Here is a 26,049-nt window from a genome sequence, read left to right on the forward strand (position 1 = left end):
ACCCCTCCATCCCTCCATCTTTCCATCCTTCCATACCTCATCCCTCCATCCCTCCATCCCTCCATCCTTCCACCCCTCCATACCTCATCCCTCCATCCTTCCACCCCTCCATACCTCCATCACCCCTCCACCCCTCAATCCCTCCATCCTTCCACCCCTCCATCCCTCCACCACCCCTCCACCCCTCAATCCCTCCATCCTTCCATACCTCACCCCTCCATCCCTCCATCCTTCCACCCCTCCATACCTCCACCACCCCTCCATCCCTCCATCCTTCCACCCCTCCATCCCTCCACCACCCCTCCATCCCTCCACCACCCCTCCACTCCTCCATCCCTCCATCCTTCCACCCCTCCATCCCTCCACCACCCCTCCATCCCTCCACCACCCCTCCACTCCTCCACCCCTCCATCCCTCCGTCCTTCCATCCTTCCAACTTACCATACAATATAATAATTGTGTGTGTGTATGTGTAACCTGCGTCTGTCTGTCTGTCTGTGTGTGTGTTTGTGTAGTGTTTTGCGGTGCAGTCTCTGGGTTGGGTAGAGATGGCAGAAGAGGACCTGTCGCCAGGGAAGAGTAGCGTTGCCGTTAACAACTGTATCCGACAGCTATCCTACTGCAAGAGCAACATCAGAGACACGGTCGGCATCTGGGGAGAGGTGAGAGAGAGGAGAGAGAGAGAGGAGAGAGTGAGGATGGATGGAGGGAAGAAAGGAGGAGATAAGGATGGAGGGAAGAAAGGAGGAGATAAGGATGGAGGGAAGAAAGGAGGAGATAAGGATGGAGGGAAGAAAGAGGAGGAGATAATGATGGAAGGAAGAAAGAGGAGGAGATAAGGATGGAAGGAAGAAAGAGGAGGAGATAAGGATGGAAGGAAGAAAGAGGAGGAGATAAGGAAGAAAGAGGAGGAGATAAGGATGGAGGGAAGAAAGAGGAGGAGATAAGGATGGAAGGAAGAAAGAGGAGGAGATAAGGATGGAAGGAAGAAAGAGGAGGAGATAAGGATGGAAGGAAGAAAGGAGGAGATAAGGATGGAAGGAAGAAAGAGGAGGAGATAAGGAAGAAAGAGGAGGAGATAAGGATGGAGGGAAGAAAGAGGAGGAGATAAGGATGGAAGGAAGAAAGAGGAGGAGATAAGGAAGAAAGAGGAGGAGATAAGGATGGAGGGAAGAAAGAGGAGGAGATAAGGATGGAAGGAAGAAAGAGGAGGAGATAAGGATGGAAGGAAGAAAGAGGAGGAGATAAGGATGGAAGGAAGAAAGGAGGAGATAAGGATGGAAGGAAGAAAGGAGGAGATAAGGATGGCAGGAAGAAAGCGGAGGAGATAAGGAAGAAAGAGGAGGAGATAAGGATGGAAGGAAGAAAGAGGAGGAGATAAGGATGGAACAAAGAAAGAGGAGGAGATAAGGATGGAAGGAAGAAAGAGGAGGAGATAAGGATGGCAGGAAGAAAGAGGAGGAGATAAGCATGGAAGAAAGAAAGAGGAGGAGATAAGGATGGAAGGAAGTTAGAGGAGGAGATAAGAGAGGGAGAGATGTGCTATTTCAGAGTGTTGATGTCTTCACAATTATTCTGCAAAATAGTAAAAAATATAGAAAAACCCTTGAATGAGTAGGTGTGTCCAAACTTTTGACTGGTACTTTAATCTACCGCCATTCAGACCAATATCAATGATTAATGTGTGTGTGTGTGTGTGTGTGTGTGTGTGTGTGTGTGTGTGTGTGTGTGTGTGTTTGCAGGGTCAGGACATGAATCTGGTTCTGGTGAACAACATGTTGAACCTGGTTGATCCTACGGACCGTTGTCTTGGCAACGTGCTTCATTCTCAGCCAATAGCAAGCATTCGTGTCTGGGGGGTCGGCCGTGACAATGTCAGGTGAGTTACCATGACGACCACACACACACACACACACACACACACACACACACACACACACACACACACACACACACACACACACACACACACACAGTGAAATGACAGAGTGATTGATTGGGAGAGGGGGATGACCGGAAAGAGGAGAAGAGGAGTGATTGATTGATGAAAGATTACCCAAGTAACCCTGGGACTAAACAGCTCCCTCTGCAACTGGATCCTGGACTTCCTGACGGGCCGCCCCCTCAACCCGGGGGCCCCTCAGGGGTACGTGCTCAGTCCCCTCCTGTACTCCCTGTTCACTCATGACTGCACGACTCCAACACCATCATTAAATTTGCTGACAACACAACAGTGGTAGGCCTGAACACCGACAACGATGAGACGGCCTGTAGGGAGGAGGTCAGAGACCTGGCAGTGTGGTGCCAGGACAACAACCTCTCCCTCAACGATGAGACAGCCTACAGGGAGGAGGTCAGAGACCTGGCCGTGTGTTGCCAGGACAACAACCTCTCCCTCAACGATGAGATGGGCTACAGGGAGGAGGTCAGAGACCTGGTGGTACCAGGACAACAACCTCTCCCTCAACGATGAGACGGCCTATAGGGAGGAGGTCAGAGACCTGGTGGTACCAGGACAACAACCTCTCCCTCAACGATGAGACGGCCTACAGGGAGGAGGTCAGAGATCTGGCCGTGTGTTGCCAGGACAACAACCTCTCCCTCAATGATGAGACAGCCTATAGGGAGGAGGTCAGAGACCTGGTGGTACCAGGACAACAACCTCTCCCTCAACGATGAGACAGCCTACAGGGAGGAGGTCAGAGACCTGGCAGTGTGTTGCCAGGACAACAACCTCTCCCTCAACGATGAGACAGCCTACAGGGAGGAGGTCAGAGACCTGGCCGTGTGTTGCCAGGACAACAACCTCTCCCTCAACGATGAGATGGGCTACAGGGAGGAGGTCAGAGACCTGGTGGTACCAGGACAACAACCTCTCCCTCAACGATGAGACGGCCTATAGGGAGGAGGTCAGAGACCTGGTGGTACCAGGACAACAACCTCTCCCTCAACGATGAGACGGCCTACAGGGAGGAGGTCAGAGACCTGGTGGTACCAGGACAACAACCTCTCCCTCAACGATGAGACGGCCGACAGGGAGGAGGTCAGAGATCTGGCCGTGTGTTGCCAGGACAACAACCTCTCCCTCAATGATGAGACAGCCTATAGGGAGGAGGTCAGAGACCTGGTGGTACCAGGACAACAACCTCTCCCTCAAAGATGAGACAGCCTATAGGGAGGAGGTCAGAGACCTGGCAGTGTGGTGCCAGGACAACAACCTCTCCCTCAACGATGAGACAGCCTACAGGGAGGAGGTCAGAGACCTGGCAGTGTGTTGCCAGGACAACAACCTCTCCCTCAACGATGAGACAGCCTACAGGGAGGAGGTCAGAGACCTGGCCGTGTGTCGCCAGGACAACAACCTCTCCCTCAACGATGAGACGGCCTACAGGGAGGAGGTCCGAGACCTGGTGGTACCAGGACAACAACCTCTCCGTCAACGATGAGACGGCCTACAGGGAGGAGGTCAGAGACCTGGTGGTACCAGGACAACAACCTCTCCTTCAACGTGATCAAGACAAAGGAGCTGATCGTGGACTACAGGACTAAAGGAGGACCGAACAGGCCCCCATTAACATCGACAGGGCTGTAGTGGAGCGGTTTGAGAGTTTCAAGTTCACATCACCAACAAACTGTCATGGTCCAAACACACCAAGACAGTCGTGAAGAGGACACGACAAAGCTTATTCCCCCTCAGGAGACTGAAAAGATTTGGCATGGGTCCCCAGATCCTCAAAAGGTTCTACAGCTGCACCATCGAGAGCATCCTGACTGGTTGCATCACTGCCTGGTATGGAAACTGCTCGGCCTCCGACCGAAAGGCACTTCAGAGGGTAGTGTACATCACTGGGGCCAAGCTTCCTGCCATCCAGGACCTCTACACCAGGTGGTGTCAGAGGAAGGCCCTAAAAATTGTCAGAGACTCCAGCCACCCCAGTCATAGACTGTTCTCTCTGCTACCGCACGGCAAGCGGTACCGGAGCGCCACGTCTAGGTCCAAGAGGCTTTTAAACAGCTTCTACCCCCCAAAAGCCATAAGACTCCTGAACATCTAATCAAATGGCCACCCAGACTATTTACATTGTCCCCCCCCCCCCCCCTGCTCCTCCACATTGACTCTGTACCCCCCCCCCCCGCTCCTCCACATTGACTCTGTACCCCCCCCCGCTCCTCCACATTGACTCTGTACCCCCCCCCCCCGCTCCTCCACATTGACTCTGTACCCCCCCCGCTCCTCCACATTGACTCTGTACCCCCCCCCGCTCCTCCACATTGACTCTGTACCCCCCCCCCGCTCCTCCACATTGACTCTGTACCCCCCCCTGCTCCTCCACATTGACTCTGTACCCCCCACCCCCCCTCTGCTCCTCCACATTGACTCTGTACCCCCCCCCTGCTCCTCCACATTGACTCTGTACCCCCCCGCCCCCCCCCGCCCCCCCCTGCTCCTCCACATTGACTCTGTACCCCCCCCCCCGCTCCTCCACATTGACTCTGTACACCGCCCCCCCCGCTCCTCCACATTGACTCTGTACCCCCCCCCCTGCTCCTCCACATTGACTCTGTACACCGCCCCCCCCGCTCCTCCACATTGACTCTGTACCCCCCCCCCCCTGCTCCTCCACATTGACTCTGTACCCCCCCGCTCCTCCACATTGACTCTGTACCCCCCCCCCGCTCCTCCACACTGAGCAGCAACGCTCCCCATCCAACCTGACAGAGCTTGAGAGGATCTGCAGAGAAGAATGGGAGAAACTCCCCAAATACAGGTCTGCCAAGCTTGTAGCGTCAAACCCAAGAAGACTCAAGACTGTTATCGCTGCCAAAGGTGCTTCAACAAAGTACTGAGTAAAGGGTCTGAATACAAATGTGATATTTCAGTTGTTTTAAATACATTTGAAAGAAATGTTGCTCTGTCATTATGGGGTATTGTGATGTCACTATGGGGTATTGTGATGTCATTATGGGGTATTGTGATGGCATTATGGGGTATTGTGATGGCATTATGGGGTATTGTGATGTCATTATGGGGTATTGTGATGTCATTATGGGGTATTGTGATGTCATTATGGGGTATTGTGATGTCATTATGGGGTATTGTGATGTCATTATGGGGTGTTGTGATGTCATTATGGGGTATTGTGATGTCATTATGGGGTGTTGTGATGTCATTATGGGGTGTTGTGATGTCATTATGGGGTATTGTGATGTCATTATGGGGTATTGTGATGTCATTATGGGGTATTGTGATGTCATTATGGGGGTATTGTGATGTCATTATGGGGTATTGTGATGTCATTATGGGGTATTGTGATGTCATTATGGGGTATTGTGATGTCATTATGGGGTATTGTGATGTCATTATGGGGTATTGTGATGTCATTATGGGGTATTGTGATGTCAACGTTCAGAACGTTGTTCCTTGTGTGGTAGTAGATGGAATCCTTGTACCTCAGCAGGAGGTCTTGTGTGGTAGTAGATGTAATCCTTGTTCCTCCTATCAGGATGTCTTGTGTGGTAGTAGATGGAATCCTTGTTCCTCAGCAGGAGGTGTTGTGTGGTAGTAGATGTAATCCTTGTACCTCAGCAGGAGGTCTTGTGTGGTAGTAGATGTAATCCTTGTTCCTCAGCAGGAGGTCTTGTGTGGTAGTAGATGTAATCCTTGTTCCTCAGCAGGAGGTGTTGTGTGGTAGTAGATGTAATCCTTGTTCCTCAGCAGGAGGTCTTGTGTGGTAGTAGATGTAATCCTTGTTCCTCAGCAGGAGGTCTTGTGTGGTAGTAGATGTAATCCTTGTTCCTCAGCAGGAGGTCTTGTGTGGTAGTAGATGTAATCCTTGTTCCTCAGCAGGAGGTGTTGTGTGGTAGTAGATGTAATCCTTGTTCCTCAGCAGGAGGTGTTGTGTGGTAGTAGATGTAATCCTTGTTCCTCAGCAGGAGGTGTTGTGTGGTAGTAGATGTAATCCTTGTTCCTCCTAGCAGGAGGTCTTGTGTGGTAGTAGATGTAATCCTTGTTCCTCCTAGCAGGAGGTCTTGTGTGGTAGTAGATGTAATCCTTGTTCCTCAGCAGGAGGTGTTGTGTGGTAGTAGATGTAATCCTTGTTCCTCAGCAGGAGGTGTTGTGTGGTAGTAGATGTAATCCTTGTTCCTCAGCAGGAGGTGTTGTGTGGTAGTAGATGTAATCCTTGTTCCTCTTAGCAGGAGGTGTTGTGTGGTAGTAGATGTAATCCTTGTTCCTCCTAGCAGGAGGTGTTGTGTGGTAGTAGATGTAATCCTTGTTCCTCAGCAGGAGGTCTTGTGTGGTAGTAGATGTAATCCTTGTTCCTCAGCAGGAGGTGTTGTGTGGTAGTAGATGTAATCCTTGTTCCTCAGCAGGAGGTCTTGTGTGGTAGTAGATGTAATCCTTGTTCCTCCTAGCAGGAGGTGTTGTGTGGTAGTAGATGTAATCCTTGTTCCTCCTATCAGGAGGTGTTGTGTGGTAGTAGATGTAATCCTTGTTCCTCAGCAGGAGGTCTTGTGTGGTAGTAGATGTAATCCTTGTTCCTCAGCAGGAGGTGTTGTGTGGTAGTAGATGTAATCCTTGTTCCTCAGCAGGAGGTGTTGTGTGGTAGTAGATGTAATCCTTGTTCCTCAGCAGGAGGTCTTGTGTGGTAGTAGATGTAATCCTTGTTCCTCAGCAGGAGGTGTTGTGTGGTAGTAGATGTAATCCTTGTTCCTCCTATCAGGAGGTGTTGTGTGGTAGTAGATGTAATCCTTGTTCCTCCTAGCAGGAGGTCTTGTGTGGTAGTAGATGTAATCCTTGTTCCTCAGCAGGAGGTCTTGTGTGGTAGTAGATGTAATCCTTGTTCCTCAGCAGGAGGTCTTGTGTGGTAGTAGATGGAATCCTTGTTCCTCGTAGCAGGAGGTCTTGTGTGGTAGTAGATGTAATCCTTGTTCCTCAGCAGGAGGTGTTGTGTGGTAGTAGATGTAATCCTTGTTCCTCCTATCAGGAGGTCTTGTGTGGTAGTAGATGTAATCCTTGTTCCTCCCAGCAGGAGGTCTTGTGTGGTAGTAGATGTAATCCTTGTTCCTCAGCAGGAGGTCTTGTGTGGTAGTAGATGTAATCCTTGTTCCTCCTAGCAGGAGGTGTTGTGTGGTAGTAGATGTAATCCTTGTTACTCAGCAGGAGGTCTTGTGTGGTAGTAGATGTAATCCTTGTTCCTCAGCAGGAGGTCTTGTGTGGTAGTAGATGTAATCCTTGTTCCTCAGCAGGAGGTCTTGTGTGGTAGTAGATGTAATCCTTGTTCCTCAGCAGGAGGTGTTGTGTGGTAGTAGATGTAATCCTTGTTCCTCAGCAGGAGGTCTTGTGTGGTAGTAGATGTAATCCTTGTTCCTCCTAGCAGGAGGTGTTGTGTGGTAGTAGATGTAATCCTTGTTCCTCCTATCAGGAGGTGTTGTGTGGTAGTAGATGTAATCCTTGTTCCTCAGAAAGAGGTGTTGTGTGGTAGTAGATGTAATCCTTGTTCCTCAGCAGGAGGTCTTGTGTGGTAGTAGATGTAATCCTTGTTCCTCCTATCAGGAGGTGTTGTGTGGTAGTAGATGTAATCCTTGTTCCTCAGCAGGAGGTCTTGTGTGGTAGTAGATGTAATCCTTGTTCCTCCTCAGCAGGAGGTCTTGTGTGGTAGTAGATGGAATCCTTGTTCCTCCTAGCAGGAGGTCTTGTGTGGTAGTAGATGTAATCCTTGTTCCTCAGCAGGAGGTGTTGTGTGGTAGTAGATGTAATCCTTGTTCCTCAGCAGGAGGTGTTGTGTGGTAGTAGATGTAATCCTTGTTCCTCAGCAGGAGGTGTTGTGTGGTAGTAGATGTAATCCTTGTTCCTCCTAGCAGGAGGTGTTGTGTGGTAGTAGATGTAATCCTTGTTCCTCCTAGCAGGAGGTCTTGTGTGGTAGTAGATGTAATCCTTGTTCCTCCTAGCAGGTCTTGTGTGGTAGTAGATGTAATCCTTGTTCCTCAGCAGGAGGTCTTGTGTGGTAGTAGATGTAATCCTTGTTCCTCAGCAGGAGGTCTTGTGTGGTAGTAGATGTAATCCTTGTTCCTCAGCAGGAGGTCTTGTGTGGTAGTAGATGTAATCCTTGTTCCTCAGCAGGAGGTGTTGTGTGGTAGTAGATGTAATCCTTGTTCCTCCTATCAGGAGGTCTTGTGTGGTAGTAGATGGAATCCTTGTTCCTCAGCAGGAGGTGTTGTGTGGTAGTAGATGTAATCCTTGTTCCTCAGCAGGAGGTCTTGTGTGGTAGTAGATGTAATCCTTGTTCCTCCTAGCAGGAGGTGTTGTGTGGTAGTAGATGTAATCCTTGTTCCTCCTATCAGGAGGTGTTGTGTGGTAGTAGATGTAATCCTTGTTCCTCCTAGCAGGAGGTCTTGTGTGGTAGTAGATGTAATCCTTGTTCCTCAGCAGGAGGTCTTGTGTGGTAGTAGATGTAATCCTTGTTCCTCCTCAGCAGGAGGTCTTGTGTGGTAGTAGATGGAATCCTTGTTCCTCCTAGCAGGAGGTCTTGTGTGGTAGTAGATGTAATCCTTGTTCCTCAGCAGGAGGTGTTGTGTGGTAGTAGATGTAATCCTTGTTCCTCAGCAGGAGGTGTTGTGTGGTAGTAGATGTAATCCTTGTTCCTCAGCAGGAGGTGTTGTGTGGTAGTAGATGTAATCCTTGTTCCTCCTAGCAGGAGGTCTTGTGTGGTAGTAGATGTAATCCTTGTTCCTCCTAGCAGGTCTTGTGTGGTAGTAGATGTAATCCTTGTTCCTCAGCAGGAGGTCTTGTGTGGTAGTAGATGTAATCCTTGTTCCTCAGCAGGAGGTCTTGTGTGGTAGTAGATGTAATCCTTGTTCCTCAGCAGGAGGTCTTGTGTGGTAGTAGATGTAATCCTTGTTCCTCAGCAGGAGGTGTTGTGTGGTAGTAGATGTAATCCTTGTTCCTCCTATCAGGAGGTCTTGTGTGGTAGTAGATGGAATCCTTGTTCCTCAGCAGGAGGTGTTGTGTGGTAGTAGATGTAATCCTTGTTCCTACTAGCAGGAGGTGTTGTGTGGTAGTAGATGTAATCATTGTTCCTCAGCAGGAGGTCTTGTGTGGTAGTAGATGTAATCCTTGTTCCTCAGCAGGAGGTCTTGTGTGGTAGTAGATGTAATCCTTGTTCCTCCTAGCAGGAGGTGTTGTGTGGTAGTAGATGTAATCCTTGTTCCTCAGCAGGAGGTCTTGTGTGGTAGTAGATGTAATCCTTGTTCCTCAGCAGGAGGTCTTGTGTGGTAGTAGATGTAATCCTTGTTCCTCAGCAGGAGGTGTTGTGTGGTAGTAGATGTAATCCTTGTTCCTCCTATCAGGAGGTCTTGTGTGGTAGTAGATGGAATCCTTGTTCCTCAGCAGGAGGTGTTGTGTGGTAGTAGATGTAATCCTTGTTCCTACTAGCAGGAGGTGTTGTGTGGTAGTAGATGTAATCATTGTTCCTCAGCAGGAGGTCTTGTGTGGTAGTAGATGTAATCCTTGTTCCTCAGCAGGAGGTCTTGTGTGGTAGTAGATGTAATCCTTGTTCCTCCTAGCAGGAGGTGTTGTGTGGTAGTAGATGTAATCCTTGTTCCTCAGCAGGAGGTCTTGTGTGGTAGTAGATGTAATCCTTGTTCCTCAGCAGGAGGTCTTGTGTGGTAGTAGATGTAATCCTTGTTCCTCAGCAGGAGGTCTTGTGTGGTAGTAGATGTAATCCTTGTTCCTCAGCAGGAGGTCTTGTGTGGTAGTAGATGTAATCCTTGTTCCTCAGCAGGAGGTCTTGTGTGGTAGTAGATGTAATCCTTGTTCCTCAGCAGGAGGTGTTGTGTGGTAGTAGATGTAATCCTTGTTCCTCAGCAGGAGGTGTTGTGTGGTAGTAGATGTAATCCTTGTTCCTCAGCAGGAGGTGTTGTGTGGTAGTAGATGTAATCCTTGTTCCTCCTAGCAGGAGGTCTTGTGTGGTAGTAGATGTAATCCTTGTTCCTCCTAGCAGGAGGTCTTGTGTGGTAGTAGATGTAATCCTTGTTCCTCAGCAGGAGGTGTTGTGTGGTAGTAGATGTAATCCTTGTTCCTCAGCAGGAGGTGTTGTGTGGTAGTAGATGTAATCCTTGTTCCTCAGCAGGAGGTGTTGTGTGGTAGTAGATGTAATCCTTGTTCCTCTTAGCAGGAGGTGTTGTGTGGTAGTAGATGTAATCCTTGTTCCTCCTAGCAGGAGGTGTTGTGTGGTAGTAGATGTAATCCTTGTTCCTCAGCAGGAGGTCTTGTGTGGTAGTAGATGTAATCCTTGTTCCTCAGCAGGAGGTGTTGTGTGGTAGTAGATGTAATCCTTGTTCCTCAGCAGGAGGTCTTGTGTGGTAGTAGATGTAATCCTTGTTCCTCCTAGCAGGAGGTGTTGTGTGGTAGTAGATGTAATCCTTGTTCCTCCTATCAGGAGGTGTTGTGTGGTAGTAGATGTAATCCTTGTTCCTCAGCAGGAGGTCTTGTGTGGTAGTAGATGTAATCCTTGTTCCTCAGCAGGAGGTGTTGTGTGGTAGTAGATGTAATCCTTGTTCCTCAGCAGGAGGTGTTGTGTGGTAGTAGATGTAATCCTTGTTCCTCAGCAGGAGGTCTTGTGTGGTAGTAGATGTAATCCTTGTTCCTCAGCAGGAGGTGTTGTGTGGTAGTAGATGTAATCCTTGTTCCTCCTATCAGGAGGTGTTGTGTGGTAGTAGATGTAATCCTTGTTCCTCCTAGCAGGAGGTCTTGTGTGGTAGTAGATGTAATCCTTGTTCCTCAGCAGGAGGTCTTGTGTGGTAGTAGATGTAATCCTTGTTCCTCAGCAGGAGGTCTTGTGTGGTAGTAGATGGAATCCTTGTTCCTCGTAGCAGGAGGTCTTGTGTGGTAGTAGATGTAATCCTTGTTCCTCAGCAGGAGGTGTTGTGTGGTAGTAGATGTAATCCTTGTTCCTCCTATCAGGAGGTCTTGTGTGGTAGTAGATGTAATCCTTGTTCCTCCCAGCAGGAGGTCTTGTGTGGTAGTAGATGTAATCCTTGTTCCTCAGCAGGAGGTCTTGTGTGGTAGTAGATTAATCCTTGTTCCTCCTAGCAGGAGGTGTTGTGTGGTAGTAGATGTAATCCTTGTTACTCAGCAGGAGGTCTTGTGTGGTAGTAGATGTAATCCTTGTTCCTCAGCAGGAGGTCTTGTGTGGTAGTAGATGTAATCCTTGTTCCTCAGCAGGAGGTCTTGTGTGGTAGTAGATGTAATCCTTGTTCCTCAGCAGGAGGTGTTGTGTGGTAGTAGATGTAATCCTTGTTCCTCAGCAGGAGGTCTTGTGTGGTAGTAGATGTAATCCTTGTTCCTCCTAGCAGGAGGTGTTGTGTGGTAGTAGATGTAATCCTTGTTCCTCCTATCAGGAGGTGTTGTGTGGTAGTAGATGTAATCCTTGTTCCTCAGAAAGAGGTGTTGTGTGGTAGTAGATGTAATCCTTGTTCCTCAGCAGGAGGTCTTGTGTGGTAGTAGATGTAATCCTTGTTCCTCCTATCAGGAGGTGTTGTGTGGTAGTAGATGTAATCCTTGTTCCTCCTAGCAGGAGGTCTTGTGTGGTAGTAGATGTAATCCTTGTTCCTCAGCAGGAGGTCTTGTGTGGTAGTAGATGTAATCCTTGTTCCTCCTCAGCAGGAGGTCTTGTGTGGTAGTAGATGGAATCCTTGTTCCTCCTAGCAGGAGGTCTTGTGTGGTAGTAGATGTAATCCTTGTTCCTCAGCAGGAGGTGTTGTGTGGTAGTAGATGTAATCCTTGTTCCTCAGCAGGAGGTGTTGTGTGGTAGTAGATGTAATCCTTGTTCCTCAGCAGGAGGTGTTGTGTGGTAGTAGATGTAATCCTTGTTCCTCCTAGCAGGAGGTGTTGTGTGGTAGTAGATGTAATCCTTGTTCCTCCTAGCAGGAGGTCTTGTGTGGTAGTAGATGTAATCCTTGTTCCTCCTAGCAGGTCTTGTGTGGTAGTAGATGTAATCCTTGTTCCTCAGCAGGAGGTCTTGTGTGGTAGTAGATGTAATCCTTGTTCCTCAGCAGGAGGTCTTGTGTGGTAGTAGATGTAATCCTTGTTCCTCAGCAGGAGGTCTTGTGTGGTAGTAGATGTAATCCTTGTTCCTCAGCAGGAGGTGTTGTGTGGTAGTAGATGTAATCCTTGTTCCTCCTATCAGGAGGTCTTGTGTGGTAGTAGATGGAATCCTTGTTCCTCAGCAGGAGGTGTTGTGTGGTAGTAGATGTAATCCTTGTTCCTCAGCAGGAGGTCTTGTGTGGTAGTAGATGTAATCCTTGTTCCTCCTAGCAGGAGGTGTTGTGTGGTAGTAGATGTAATCCTTGTTCCTCCTATCAGGAGGTGTTGTGTGGTAGTAGATGTAATCCTTGTTCCTCCTAGCAGGAGGTCTTGTGTGGTAGTAGATGTAATCCTTGTTCCTCAGCAGGAGGTCTTGTGTGGTAGTAGATGTAATCCTTGTTCCTCCTCAGCAGGAGGTCTTGTGTGGTAGTAGATGGAATCCTTGTTCCTCCTAGCAGGAGGTCTTGTGTGGTAGTAGATGTAATCCTTGTTCCTCAGCAGGAGGTGTTGTGTGGTAGTAGATGTAATCCTTGTTCCTCAGCAGGAGGTGTTGTGTGGTAGTAGATGTAATCCTTGTTCCTCAGCAGGAGGTGTTGTGTGGTAGTAGATGTAATCCTTGTTCCTCCTAGCAGGAGGTGTTGTGTGGTAGTATATGTAATCCTTGTTCCTCCTAGCAGGAGGTCTTGTGTGGTAGTAGATGTAATCCTTGTTCCTCCTAGCAGGTCTTGTGTGGTAGTAGATGTAATCCTTGTTCCTCAGCAGGAGGTCTTGTGTGGTAGTAGATGTAATCCTTGTTCCTCAGCAGGAGGTCTTGTGTGGTAGTAGATGTAATCCTTGTTCCTCAGCAGGAGGTCTTGTGTGGTAGTAGATGTAATCCTTGTTCCTCAGCAGGAGGTGTTGTGTGGTAGTAGATGTAATCCTTGTTCCTCCTATCAGGAGGTCTTGTGTGGTAGTAGATGGAATCCTTGTTCCTCAGCAGGAGGTGTTGTGTGGTAGTAGATGTAATCCTTGTTCCTACTAGCAGGAGGTGTTGTGTGGTAGTAGATGTAATCATTGTTCCTCAGCAGGAGGTCTTGTGTGGTAGTAGATGTAATCCTTGTTCCTCAGCAGGAGGTCTTGTGTGGTAGTAGATGTAATCCTTGTTCCTCCTAGCAGGAGGTGTTGTGTGGTAGTAGATGTAATCCTTGTTCCTCAGCAGGAGGTCTTGTGTGGTAGTAGATGTAATCCTTGTTCCTCCTAGCAGGAGGTCTTGTGTGGTAGTAGATGTAATCCTTGTTCCTCCTAGCAGGAGGTCTTGTGTGGTAGTAGATGTAATCCTTGTTCCTCCTAGCAGGAGGTGTTGTGTGGTAGTAGATGTAATCCTTGTTCCTCAGCAGGAGGTCTTGTGTGGTAGTAGATGTAATCATTGTTCCTCCTAGCAGGAGGTCTTGTGTGGTAGTAGATGTAATCCTTGTTCCTCCTAGCAGGAGGTGTTGTGTGGTAGTAGATGTAATCCTTGTTCCTCATCAGGAGGTCTTGTGTGGTAGTAGATGTAATCCTTGTTCCTCAGCAGGAGGTGTTGTGTGGTAGTAGATGTAATCCTTGTTCCTCAGCAGGAGGTCTTGTGTGGTAGTAGATGTAATCCTTGTTCCTCCTAGCAGGTCTTGTGTGGTAGTAGATGTAATCCTTGTTCCTCAGCAGGAGGTCTTGTGTGGTAGTAGATGTAATCCTTGTTCCTCAGCAGGAGGTCTTGTGTGGTAGTAGATGTAATCCTTGTTCCTCAGCAGGAGGTCTTGTGTGGTAGTAGATGTAATCCTTGTTCCTCAGCAGGAGGTGTTGTGTGGTAGTAGATGTAATCCTTGTTCCTCCTATCAGGAGGTCTTGTGTGGTAGTAGATGGAATCCTTGTTCCTCAGCAGGAGGTGTTGTGTGGTAGTAGATGTAATCCTTGTTCCTACTAGCAGGAGGTGTTGTGTGGTAGTAGATGTAATCATTGTTCCTCAGCAGGAGGTCTTGTGTGGTAGTAGATGTAATCCTTGTTCCTCAGCAGGAGGTCTTGTGTGGTAGTAGATGTAATCCTTGTTCCTCCTAGCAGGAGGTGTTGTGTGGTAGTAGATGTAATCCTTGTTCCTCAGCAGGAGGTCTTGTGTGGTAGTAGATGTAATCCTTGTTCCTCCTAGCAGGAGGTCTTGTGTGGTAGTAGATGTAATCCTTGTTCCTCCTAGCAGGAGGTCTTGTGTGGTAGTAGATGTAATCCTTGTTCCTCCTAGCAGGAGGTGTTGTGTGGTAGTAGATGTAATCCTTGTTCCTCAGCAGGAGGTCTTGTGTGGTAGTAGATGTAATCATTGTTCCTCCTAGCAGGAGGTCTTGTGTGGTAGTAGATGTAATCCTTGTTCCTCCTAGCAGGAGGTCTTGTGTGGTAGTAGATGTAATCCTTGTTTCTCAGCAGGAGGTCTTGTGTGGTAGTAGATGTAATCCTTGTTCCTCAGCAGGAGGTCTTGTGTGGTAGTAGATGTAATCCTTGTTCCTCAGCAGGAGGTCTTGTGTGGTAGTAGATGTAATCCTTGTTCCTTCTCAGCAGGAGGTGTTGTGTGGTAGTAGATGTAATCCTTGTTCCTCCTATCAGGAGGTCTTGTGTGGTAGTAGATGTAATCCTTGTTCCTCCTAGCAGGAGGTCTTGTGTGGTAGTAGATGTAATCCTTGTTCCTCAGCAGGAGGTCTTGTGTGGTAGTAGATGTAATCCTTGTTCCTCCTAGCAGGAGGTCTTGTGTGGTAGTAGATGTAATCCTTGTTCCTCAGCAGGAGGTCTTGTGTGGTAGTAGATGTAATCCTTGTTCCTCAGCAGGAGGTGGTGTGTGGTAGTAGATGTAATCCTTGTTCCTCCTAGCAGGATGTGTTGTGTGGTAGTAGATGTAATCCTTGTTCCTCCTAGCAGGAGGTCTTGTGTGGTAGTAGATGTAATCCTTGTTCCTCAGCAGGAGGTGTTGTGTGGTAGTAGATGTAATCCTTGTTCCTCCTAGCAGGAGGTCTTGTGTGGTAGTAGATGTAATCCTTGTTCCTCAGCAGGAGGTCTTGTGTGGTAGTAGATGTAATCCTTGTTCCTCAGCAGGAGGTGTTGTGTGGTAGTAGATGTAATCCTTGTTCCTCAGCAGGAGGTCTTGTGTGGTAGTAGATGTAATCCTTGTTCCTCAGCAGGAGGTGTTGTGTGGTAGTAGATGTAATCCTTGTTCCTCAGCAGGAGGTGTTGTGTGGTAGTAGATGCAATCCTTGTTCCTCCTAGCAGGAGGTGTTGTGTGGTAGTAGATGTAATCCTTGTTCCTCAGCAGGAGGTCTTGTGTGGTAGTAGATGTAATCCTTGTTCCTCAGCAGGAGGTGTTGTGTGGTAGTAGATGTAATCCTTGTTCCTCAGCAGGAGGTCTTGTGTGGTAGTAGATGTAATCCTTGTTCCTCCTAGCAGGAGGTGTTGTGTGGTAGTAGATGTAATCCTTGTTCCTCAGCAGGAGGTGTTGTGTGGTAGTAGATGTAATCCTTGTTCCTCCTATCAGGAGGTGTTGTGTGGTAGTAGATGTAATCCTTGTTCCTCCTATCAGGAGGTGTTGTGTGGTAGTAGATGTAATCCTTGTTCCTCCTCAGCAGGAGGTCTTGTGTGGTAGTAGATGTAATCCTTGTTCCTCCTCAGCAGGAGGTCTTGTGTGGTAGTAGATGGAATCCTTGTTCCTCCTAGCAGGAGGTCTTGTGTGGTAGTAGATGTAATCCTTGTTCCTCAGCAGGAGGTGTTGTGTGGTAGTAGATGTAATCCTTGTTCCTCAGCAGGAGGTGTTGTGTGGTAGTAGATGTAATCCTTGTTCCTCAGCAGGAGGTGTTGTGTGGTAGTAGATGTAATCCTTGTTCCTCCTAGCAGGAGGTGTTGTGTGGTAGTAGATGTAATCCTTGTTCCTCCTAGCAGGAGGTCTTGTGTGGTAGTAGATGTAATCCTTGTTCCTCCTAGCAGGTCTTGTGTGGTAGTAGATGTAATCCTTGTTCCTCAGCAGGAGGTCTTGTGTGGTAGTAGATGTAATCCTTGTTCCTCAGCAGGAGGTCTTGTGTGGTAGTAGATGTAATCCTTGTTCCTCAGCAGGAGGTCTTGTGTGGTAGTAGATGTAATCCTTGTTCCTCAGCAGGAGGTGTTGTGTGGTAGTAGATGTAATCCTTGTTCCTCCTAGCAGGAGGTATTGTGTGGTAGTAGATGTAATCCTTGTTCCTCAGCAGGAGGTCTTGTGTGGTAGTAGATGTAATCCTTGTTCCTCCTAGCAGGAGGTGTTGTGTGGTAGTAGATGTAATCCTTGTTCCTCCTAGCAGGAGGTGTTGTGTGGTAGTAGATGGAATCCTTGTTCCTCAGCAGGAGGTGTTGTGTGGTAGTAGATGTAATCCTTGTTCCTCCTAGCAGGAGGTGTTGTGTGGTAGTAGATGTAATCATTGTTCCTCAGCAGGAGGTCTTGTGTGGTAGTAGATGTAATCCTTGTTCCTCAGCAGGAGGTCTTGTGTGGTAGTAGATGTAATCCTTGTTCCTCCTAGCAGGAGGTGTTGTGTGGTAGTAGATGTAATCCTTGTTCCTCAGCAGGAGGTCTTTTGTGGTAGTAGATGTAATCCTTGTTCCTCCTAGCAGGAGGTCTTGTGTGGTAGTAGATGTAATCCTTGTTCCTCCTAGCAGGAGGTCTTGTGTGGTAGTATATGTAATCCTTGTTCCTCCTAGCAGGAGGTGTTGTGTGGTAGTAGATGTAATCCTTGTTCCTCAGCAGGAGGTCTTGTGTGGTAGTAGATGTAATCCTTGTTCCTCCTAGCAGGAGGTCTTGTGTGGTTGTAGATGTAATCCTTGTTCCTCAGCAGGAGGTGTTGTGTGGTAGTAGATGTAATCCTTGTTCCTCCTAGCTGGAGGTGTTGTGTGGTAGTAGATGTAATCCTTGTTCCTCCTATCAGGAGGTATTGTGTGGTAGTAGATGTAATCCTTGTTCCTCCTATCAGGAGGTCTTGTGTGGTAGTAGATGTAATCCTTGTTCCTCCTATCAGGAGGTCTTGTGTGGTAGTAGATGTAATCCTTGTTCCTCCTAGCAGGATGTCTTGTGTGGTAGTAGATGTAATCCTTGTTCCTCCTATCAGGAGGTGTTGTGTGGTAGTAGATGTAATCCTTGTTCCTCAGCAGGAGGTCTTGTGTGGTAGTAGATGTAATCCTTGTTCCTCAGCAGGAGGTCTTGTGTGGTAGTAGATGTAATCCTTGTTCCTCAGCAGGAGGTCTTGTGTGGTAGATGTAATCCTTGTACCTCAGCAGGAGGTGTTGTGTGGTAGTAGATGTAATCCTTGTTCCTCAGCAGGAGGTGTTGTGTGGTAGTAGATGTAATCCTTGTTCCTCAGCAGGAGGTCTTGTGTGGTAGTAGATGGAATCCTTGTTCCTCCTATCAGGAGGTCTTGTGTGGTAGTAGATGTAATCCTTGTTCCTCAGCAGGAGGTGTTGTGTGGTAGTAGATGTAATCCTTGTTCCTCAGCAGGAGGTCTTGTGTGGTAGTAGATGTAATCCTTGTTCCTCAGCAGGAGGTGTTGTGTGGTAGTAGATGTAATCCTTGTTCCTCCTATCAGGAGGTCTTGTGTGGTAGTAGATGTAATCCTTGTTCCTCCTAGCAGGAGGTCTTGTGTGGTAGTAGATGTAATCCTTGTTCCTCAGCAGGAGGTGTTGTGTGGTAGTAGATGTAATCCTTGTTCCTCCTAGCAGGAGGTGTTGTGTGGTAGTAGATGTAATCCTTGTTCCTCCTATCAGGAGGTATTGTGTGGTAGTAGATGTAATCCTTGTTCCTCCTATCAGGAGGTCTTGTGTGGTAGTAGATGTAATCCTTGTTCCTCCTATCAGGAGGTCTTGTGTGGTAGTAGATGTAATCCTTGTTCCTCCTAGCAGGAGGTCTTGTGTGGTAGTAGATGTAATCCTTGTTCCTCCTATCAGGAGGTGTTGTGTGGTAGTAGATGTAATCCTTGTTCCTCAGCAGGAGGTCTTGTGTGGTAGTAGATGTAATCCTTGTTCCTCAGCAGGAGGTCTTGTGTGGTAGTAGATGTAATCCTTGTTCCTCAGCAGGAGGTCTTGTGTGGTAGATGTAATCCTTGTACCTCAGCAGGAGGTGTTGTGTGGTAGTAGATGTAATCCTTGTTCCTCAGCAGGAGGTGTTGTGTGGTAGTAGATGTAATCCTTGTTCCTCAGCAGGAGGTCTTGTGTGGTAGTAGATGTAATCCTTGTTCCTCAGCAGGAGGTCTTGTGTGGTAGTAGATGTAATCCTTGTTCCTCAGCAGGAGGTGTTGTGTGGTAGTAGATGTAATCCTTGTTCCTCCTATCAGGAGGTCTTGTGTGGTAGTAGATGGAATCCTTGTTCCTCAGCAGGAGGTGTTGTGTGGTAGTAGATGTAATCCTTGTTCCTACTAGCAGGAGGTGTTGTGTGGTAGTAGATGTAATCATTGTTCCTCAGCAGGAGGTCTTGTGTGGTAGTAGATGTAATCCTTGTTCCTCAGCAGGAGGTCTTGTGTGGTAGTAGATGTAATCCTTGTTCCTCCTAGCAGGAGGTGTTGTGTGGTAGTAGATGTAATCCTTGTTCCTCAGCAGGAGGTCTTGTGTGGTAGTAGATGTAATCCTTGTTCCTCCTAGCAGGAGGTCTTGTGTGGTAGTAGATGTAATCCTTGTTCCTCCTAGCAGGAGGTCTTGTGTGGTAGTAGATGTAATCCTTGTTCCTCCTAGCAGGAGGTGTTGTGTGGTAGTAGATGTAATCCTTGTTCCTCAGCAGGAGGTCTTGTGTGGTAGTAGATGTAATCATTGTTCCTCCTAGCAGGAGGTCTTGTGTGGTAGTAGATGTAATCCTTGTTCCTCCTAGCAGGAGGTCTTGTGTGGTAGTAGATGTAATCCTTGTTTCTCAGCAGGAGGTCTTGTGTGGTAGTAGATGTAATCCTTGTTCCTCAGCAGGAGGTCTTGTGTGGTAGTAGATGTAATCCTTGTTCCTCAGCAGGAGGTCTTGTGTGGTAGTAGATGTAATCCTTGTTCCTTCTCAGCAGGAGGTGTTGTGTGGTAGTAGATGTAATCCTTGTTCCTCCTATCAGGAGGTCTTGTGTGGTAGTAGATGTAATCCTTGTTCCTCCTAGCAGGAGGTCTTGTGTGGTAGTAGATGTAATCCTTGTTCCTCAGCAGGAGGTCTTGTGTGGTAGTAGATGTAATCCTTGTTCCTCCTAGCAGGAGGTCTTGTGTGGTAGTAGATGTAATCCTTGTTCCTCAGCAGGAGGTCTTGTGTGGTAGTAGATGTAATCCTTGTTCCTCAGCAGGAGGTGGTGTGTGGTAGTAGATGTAATCCTTGTTCCTCCTAGCAGGATGTGTTGTGTGGTAGTAGATGTAATCCTTGTTCCTCCTAGCAGGAGGTCTTGTGTGGTAGTAGATGTAATCCTTGTTCCTCAGCAGGAGGTGTTGTGTGGTAGTAGATGTAATCCTTGTTCCTCCTAGCAGGAGGTCTTGTGTGGTAGTAGATGTAATCCTTGTTCCTCAGCAGGAGGTCTTGTGTGGTAGTAGATGTAATCCTTGTTCCTCAGCAGGAGGTGTTGTGTGGTAGTAGATGTAATCCTTGTTCCTCAGCAGGAGGTCTTGTGTGGTAGTAGATGTAATCCTTGTTCCTCAGCAGGAGGTGTTGTGTGGTAGTAGATGTAATCCTTGTTCCTCAGCAGGAGGTGTTGTGTGGTAGTAGATGCAATCCTTGTTCCTCCTAGCAGGAGGTGTTGTGTGGTAGTAGATGTAATCCTTGTTCCTCAGCAGGAGGTCTTGTGTGGTAGTAGATGTAATCCTTGTTCCTCAGCAGGAGGTGTTGTGTGGTAGTAGATGTAATCCTTGTTCCTCAGCAGGAGGTCTTGTGTGGTAGTAGATGTAATCCTTGTTCCTCCTAGCAGGAGGTGTTGTGTGGTAGTAGATGTAATCCTTGTTCCTCAGCAGGAGGTGTTGTGTGGTAGTAGATGTAATCCTTGTTCCTCCTATCAGGAGGTGTTGTGTGGTAGTAGATGTAATCCTTGTTCCTCCTATCAGGAGGTGTTGTGTGGTAGTAGATGTAAGGGAATACCCCCCTGAATTGTACAAAAATGAATGGCAAGATATTGGCATTGGACAAACCATATACACGATGTCCAATACCACCCAAAGCGGCGTTGATTCGTGTAAAGTATATGGCAAATGCCATATGGCAATTGCCAATTGTAACACCTCAAAAATCCAACAGGGGGCGAGTGCGCTCCACCGGGGTTTTTCATATTGGAAATGTAACCCAAGTCAACATCCAAAAGAAAATTTTTGAAAAAAGGATATTTTTTTCAAAAACTTTTCACCCCTTAAAAAAGTGCTTTCTGGGCCTTTTTTCGAAATTCTTTCGATTTTTTTGTCAATTACACATGTGTAAGAGCTGTATGAATATACTTTTGTCCAATTTTTTTATCATATTTTTTTATTTTTTTAATTACATGCGCATAAGGCATATGTTTTGTACATTTGCAATATGATTTCATAGGAAGTCAAAAGTCAAAAGTCAAAAATGTCAAAATTTGGTAAAAAACTTCACACATCCTTAAAAAAGTGCTTTCTGGACCGTTTTTCAAAATTCTTTCAATTTTTATGTCAATTACACATGTATAAGAACTTTATCAACATACTTTAGTCATACTTTATTATCCTTTTTTTTTTTTTTTTTTTTTACTTGTGCATAAGGCATATGTTTTCTCCATTTGGAATATGATTTCATAGGAAGTCAAAAGTCAAAAGTCAAAAATGTCAAAATTTGGTAAAAAACTTCACACATCCTTAAAAAAGTGCTTTCTGGACCGTTTTTCAAAATTCTTTCAATTTTTGTGTCAATTACACATGTATAAGAACTTTATCAACATACTTTAGTCATACTTTATTATCATTTTTTTTTTTTTTTTTTACTTGTGCATAAGGCATATGTTTTCTCCATTTGGAATATGATTTCATAGGAAGTCAAAAGTCAAAAGTCAAAAATGTCAAAATTTGGTAAAAAACTTCACACATCCTTAAAAAAGTGCTTTCTGGACCGTTTTTCAAAATTCTTTCAATTTTTGTGTCAATTACACATGTATAAGAACTTTATCGACATACTTTAGTCATACTTTATTATCATTATTATTATTTTTTTTTTTACTTGTGCATAAGGAATATGATTTGTCCATTTGCAATATGATTTCATAGGAAGTCAAAAGTCAAAGTCCAAAGTCAATTTTTTGGGGGGCCAAAATTGACTGAACTGATGAACTCGGGACGGCCGGGCAGTGATAGTTGTTCATTTCCATCACTCGTTGTGTTGATTTCATCATGTCCATTTGAATCATGTCCACTATAGAATCATATTGCAAATGCGCGTGCAACTGGTAACCGGGAAAAAAAAAATGATGATTTCATTATGTCCATTTGTTTATGTTTCCTTACTTTTTCAAAGTCACTGTGCATTTGCAATATGTTTCAATGGGCAGGTACCATCACGAATTTGTCATGCTCAAAATTTTTTAGATGTATTTTTTTTTGTTTCTTACTTTTTCAAAGTCACTGTGCATTTGCAATATGTGTTAATGGGCAGGTACCATCACGAATTTGTCATGCTCAAAATTCAAGCTTTACTTTGCTCAAACTATACCTTTGTCATCTTGTGATCTAAAATATGCAACTGGTTACCCAAAAAATGTGTTGATGTTTTTTTGTTTATGTTTCCTTACTTTTTCAAAGTCACTGTGCATTTGCAATATGTTTCAATGGGCAGGTACCATCACGAATTTGTCATGCTCAAAATTTTTTAGGTGTATTTTTTTTTGTTTCTTACTTTTTCAAAGTCACTGTGCATTTGCAATATGTTTTAATGGGCAGGTACCATCACGAATTTGTCATGCTCAAAATTCAAGCTTTACTTTGCTCAAACTATACCTTTGTCATCTTGTGATCTAAAATATGCAACTGGTTACCCAAAAAATGTGTTGATGTTTTTTTGTTTATGTTTCCTTACTTTTTCAAAGTCACTGTGCATTTGCAATATGTTTCAATGGGCAGGTACCATCACGAATTTGTCATGCTCAAAATTTTTTAGATGTATTTTTTTTTGTTTCTTACTTTTTCAAAGTCACTGTGCATTTGCAATATGTTTTTTCACTATAGAATCATATTGCAAATGCACGTGCATCTGGTCACCCCCCCAAAAAAATGTTTGATTTTTTTTGTTTATGTTTCCTTACTTTTTCAAAGTCACTGTGCATTTGCAATATGTTTTTTCACTATAGAATCATATTGCAAATGCACGTGCAACTGGTCACCTAAAAATCAAAATAAAATGTTTATGTTTCCTTACTTTTTCAAAGTCACTGTGCATTTGCAATATGTTTTTTCACTATAGAATCATATTGCAAATGCACGTGCATCTGGTCACCCCCCCAAAAAAATGTTTGATTTTTTTTGTTTATGTTTCCTTACTTTTTCAAAGTCACTGTGCATTTGCAATATGTTTTTTCACTATAGAATCATATTGCAAATGCACGTGCAACTGGTCACCTAAAAATCAAAATAAAATGTTTATGTTTCCTTACTTTTTCAAAGTCACTGTGCATTTGCAATATGTTTTTTCACTATAGAATCATATTGCAAATGCACGTGCATCTGGTCACCCCCCCAAAAAAATGTTAGATTTTTTTTGTTTATGTTTCCTTACTTTTTCAAAGTCACTGTGCATTTGCAATATGTTTTTTCACTATAGAATCATATTGCAAATGCACGTGCAACTGGTCACCTAAAAATCAAAATAAAATGTTTATGTTTCCTTACTTTTTCAAAGTCACTGTGCATTTGCAATATGTTTTTTCACTATAGAATCATATTGCAAATGCACGTGCATCTGGTCACCCCCCAAAACATTTTTTTGATTTTTTTTGTTTATGTTTCCTTACTTTTTCAAAGTCACTGTGCATTTGCAATATGTTTTTTCACTATAGAATCATATTGCAAATGCGCGTGCAACTGGTCACCTAAAATTTTTTAAAAAATGTTTATGTTTCCTTACTTTTTCAAAGTCACTGTGCATTTGCAATATGTTTCAATAGGCAGGTACCATCACGAATTTGTCATGCTATAAAAATCCTGCAGGAATGTGAAATTGACTGGCCCGATGAACTCGGGATGGCTTTGCAGTGATTCTGGTTCATCTCAATCGCTCGTTAGGGTAGATTTCAGAATGTCGCTTTTGGTGATGGTACCTCACTGTTTAAACATATTGCAAATGTACAAAAGTCAACTAGCAAGTCAGTGTCCATCAGTCAATTAGATGTCATTATGACACCAAACTGATACAAACTGACACCAAACCCACTTTTTCCAACTCGTTTAGTAGCCAACTTCAACTACTTCAACTACTTCAGAGCTGGCCCAAAATTCACAACGCCTTGGGTTCAAACCATAAAAAAACCATAAAACACGTAGTTACGTTCTAGCTGCGGGTCCATTTCTTATGTTATGTGTTGGCCTAGCTGAGGCGACCCCGAATCCCAAGTTTCGGCTCGATAGGTCATTTGGTGTCCGAGAAAAACCCTAATTGGTGCTGAAAATCCACTATTTTCCATGACTTGCTACGGGGTCCTTGAACGAGCTATCGGACAGAAACGTCGGGGTCCGTCTCTATGGGCCGAGCCGGTTTCAATGCACCTAGCCTTGCGTCTCTGAGACTTTTCTAAACGTCGTCATTTTCGTAATGGTCAAAATGAATTGAAGGTATTGCAAATGTACGAGGCTGTTTCTCGGTCCGAGAACCGTCTAGAGCCACGTAACTCACCACGCACCATCGACCGGAGGTCTAGAACAGGTTTCTAAAGTTTCGGAACTCTAGGTCCGACGGTTCTTTTTTAGCTCCAACAAAGCTAACTATTGCAGCCACTGTCTGTCTCTACGCACCCCAATACGTCCCACCTTCCAACTTGTGTTTTAGTGTGATTTTTTTTTCCTTTGAATTTTTTGGGGAAAAATGACTGATTTACAGTTCATGGGGGTTGCCTAATCACATATATGAAGTTTTGGACAGATCTGACTTTTTTAACCCTTCGAAACAGCCCCTGAGACACCAATTATGGCACTTCCGGTTGGCACAGGAAGCTATAAGTCAACACATATCTTGATTGACATAGCCACTTACAGAATCCTGAGTTTTAAGTCCTTACGTTAAGAATTGACTGATTTACACAGGGTTGAATGCACTATGTCTATCAAACTGCATGCAGTGTATGGGTAAACACTTTTAGGGGCATTTTAACCACTTCCGGTTGGTCCAGGAAGCTTAGAATCAACACAGGTAGACCTCATAGTCGCCTGATGGACTGGTACCGAAGACAGGTTCATACGGCATTCATAACCCACATAGGCCTCAGGTTGAAATTAGGGGTGCAGGCAATGTATTCCTATGGGGAGAGATGACACTGTAATCTGTGAGATCAAAAAACACTGTTTTACTGTTAAGGGTTAATGCCACACGGTCAAGGTTAGGCTTGTTCAGATCGGGAGGACCTTAGGAACATTCATGTGGTGCAATTTTTCTTCTCACTCTAACGGTTCTCTCACTGTCACCCAAAAGCAAATGACATTGTGGTGCAGGCTTCATTTTGGGCCTACTATTCTAATGCTCGCTGCGCCTAGACCGAGCGAGCTACGGTCAAGCGGGATATCTCGCTGAACTCGGTACGGCCTAGGGATTATGGTAATGCCATTTCCTGCTCTCTGTGTCTTTAAGCACCGCACTTTATCACTCCATCCTTCCTGTGTGTGTGTGAGGGAGCTTTTCTTTGACATCTGTTGGGATTAATGACTGATTTACAGTTCAGAAGGGTTACCTAGTCACACATATGAAGTTTTGGAGAGATGTGACTTTTTTAACCCTTCGAAACAGAGAGTGTGACCCAATTAAAGGCACTTCCGGTTGGCACAGGAAGCTATAAGTAAACACATGTCTTGATTTACATAGCCACTTACAGAATCCCGAGTTTTAAGTCTTTACGTTAAGAATTGACTGATCTACACAGGGTTGAATGCACCATGTCTATCAAACTGCAGGCAGTGTATGGGTAAACACTTTTAGGGGCATTTTAACCACTTCCGGTTGCTCCAGGAAGCTTAGATTCGACACAGGTAGATCTCATAGTGGCCTGATGGACTTGTACCGAAGACAGGTTCATACGGCATTCATAACCCATATAGGCTTCAGGTTGAATTTTGTGGTGCAGGCTATGTATTCCTATGGGGAGAGATGTCACTGTAATCTGTGAGATCAAAAAACCCTGTTTTACTGTGAAGGGTTAATGCCACACGGTCAAGGTTAGGCTTGTTCAGATCGGGAGGACCTTAGGAACATTCATGTGGTGGAATTGTGCTTCTCACCCTAACGGTTCTCTCACTGCCACCCAAAATCAAATGACATTGTGGTGCAGGCTTCATTTTGGGCCTTCTTTTTTTCAAGTTTGCTGCACTCAGAACGAGCTACGGTCAAGCGGGGCGTCTCCTTGAACTCGGCACAGTCTGGAGACTATGGTGATGCCATTTTTTGTGTTGATTTCAGAATGCCATTTTGGTGATGGTCCCTCTCCGTTTAAACATATTGCAAATGTACAAAAGTCAACTAGCAAGTCAGTGTCCATCAGTCAATTAGATGTCATTATGACACCAAATGGATATCAATTGACACCAAACCCACTTTTTCCTACTCATTTAGTAGCCAACTATCACATATGTCAGAGCAGTCCCATAATTCACAGCGCCTTCGGTTTAAAACATAATAAAAAGGTAAAACACATAGTCACGTTCTAGCTGCGGGTCCAGTTCGGACATTATGTGAAGGCCTATGTGAGGCGACCCCGAATCCCGAGTTTCGGCTCGATAGGTCATTTGGTGTCCGAGAAAAACCCTAATTGGTGCTGAAAATC

General features: G+C 45.6%; 1 protein-coding gene across 1 annotated transcript in view; it reads left to right on the forward strand.

The window, feature by feature from the left end:
- Positions 1 to 26,049, forward strand: part of LOC139419757 (amyloid beta precursor protein binding family B member 2-like) — a gene marked incomplete at its 5' end in the record, with an annotated part of 66,561 nt that overhangs the window by 16,347 nt on the left and 24,165 nt on the right. The window contains 2 exon segments of the mRNA XM_071169756.1: positions 516 to 662; positions 1,743 to 1,879. Of these exon segments, the coding sequence (XP_071025857.1) occupies positions 516 to 662; positions 1,743 to 1,879 (284 nt within the window).

Source organism: Oncorhynchus clarkii, chromosome 10, assembly GCF_045791955.1.
Source record: "Oncorhynchus clarkii lewisi isolate Uvic-CL-2024 chromosome 10, UVic_Ocla_1.0, whole genome shotgun sequence".
Taxonomy (NCBI): domain Eukaryota; kingdom Metazoa; phylum Chordata; class Actinopteri; order Salmoniformes; family Salmonidae; genus Oncorhynchus; species Oncorhynchus clarkii.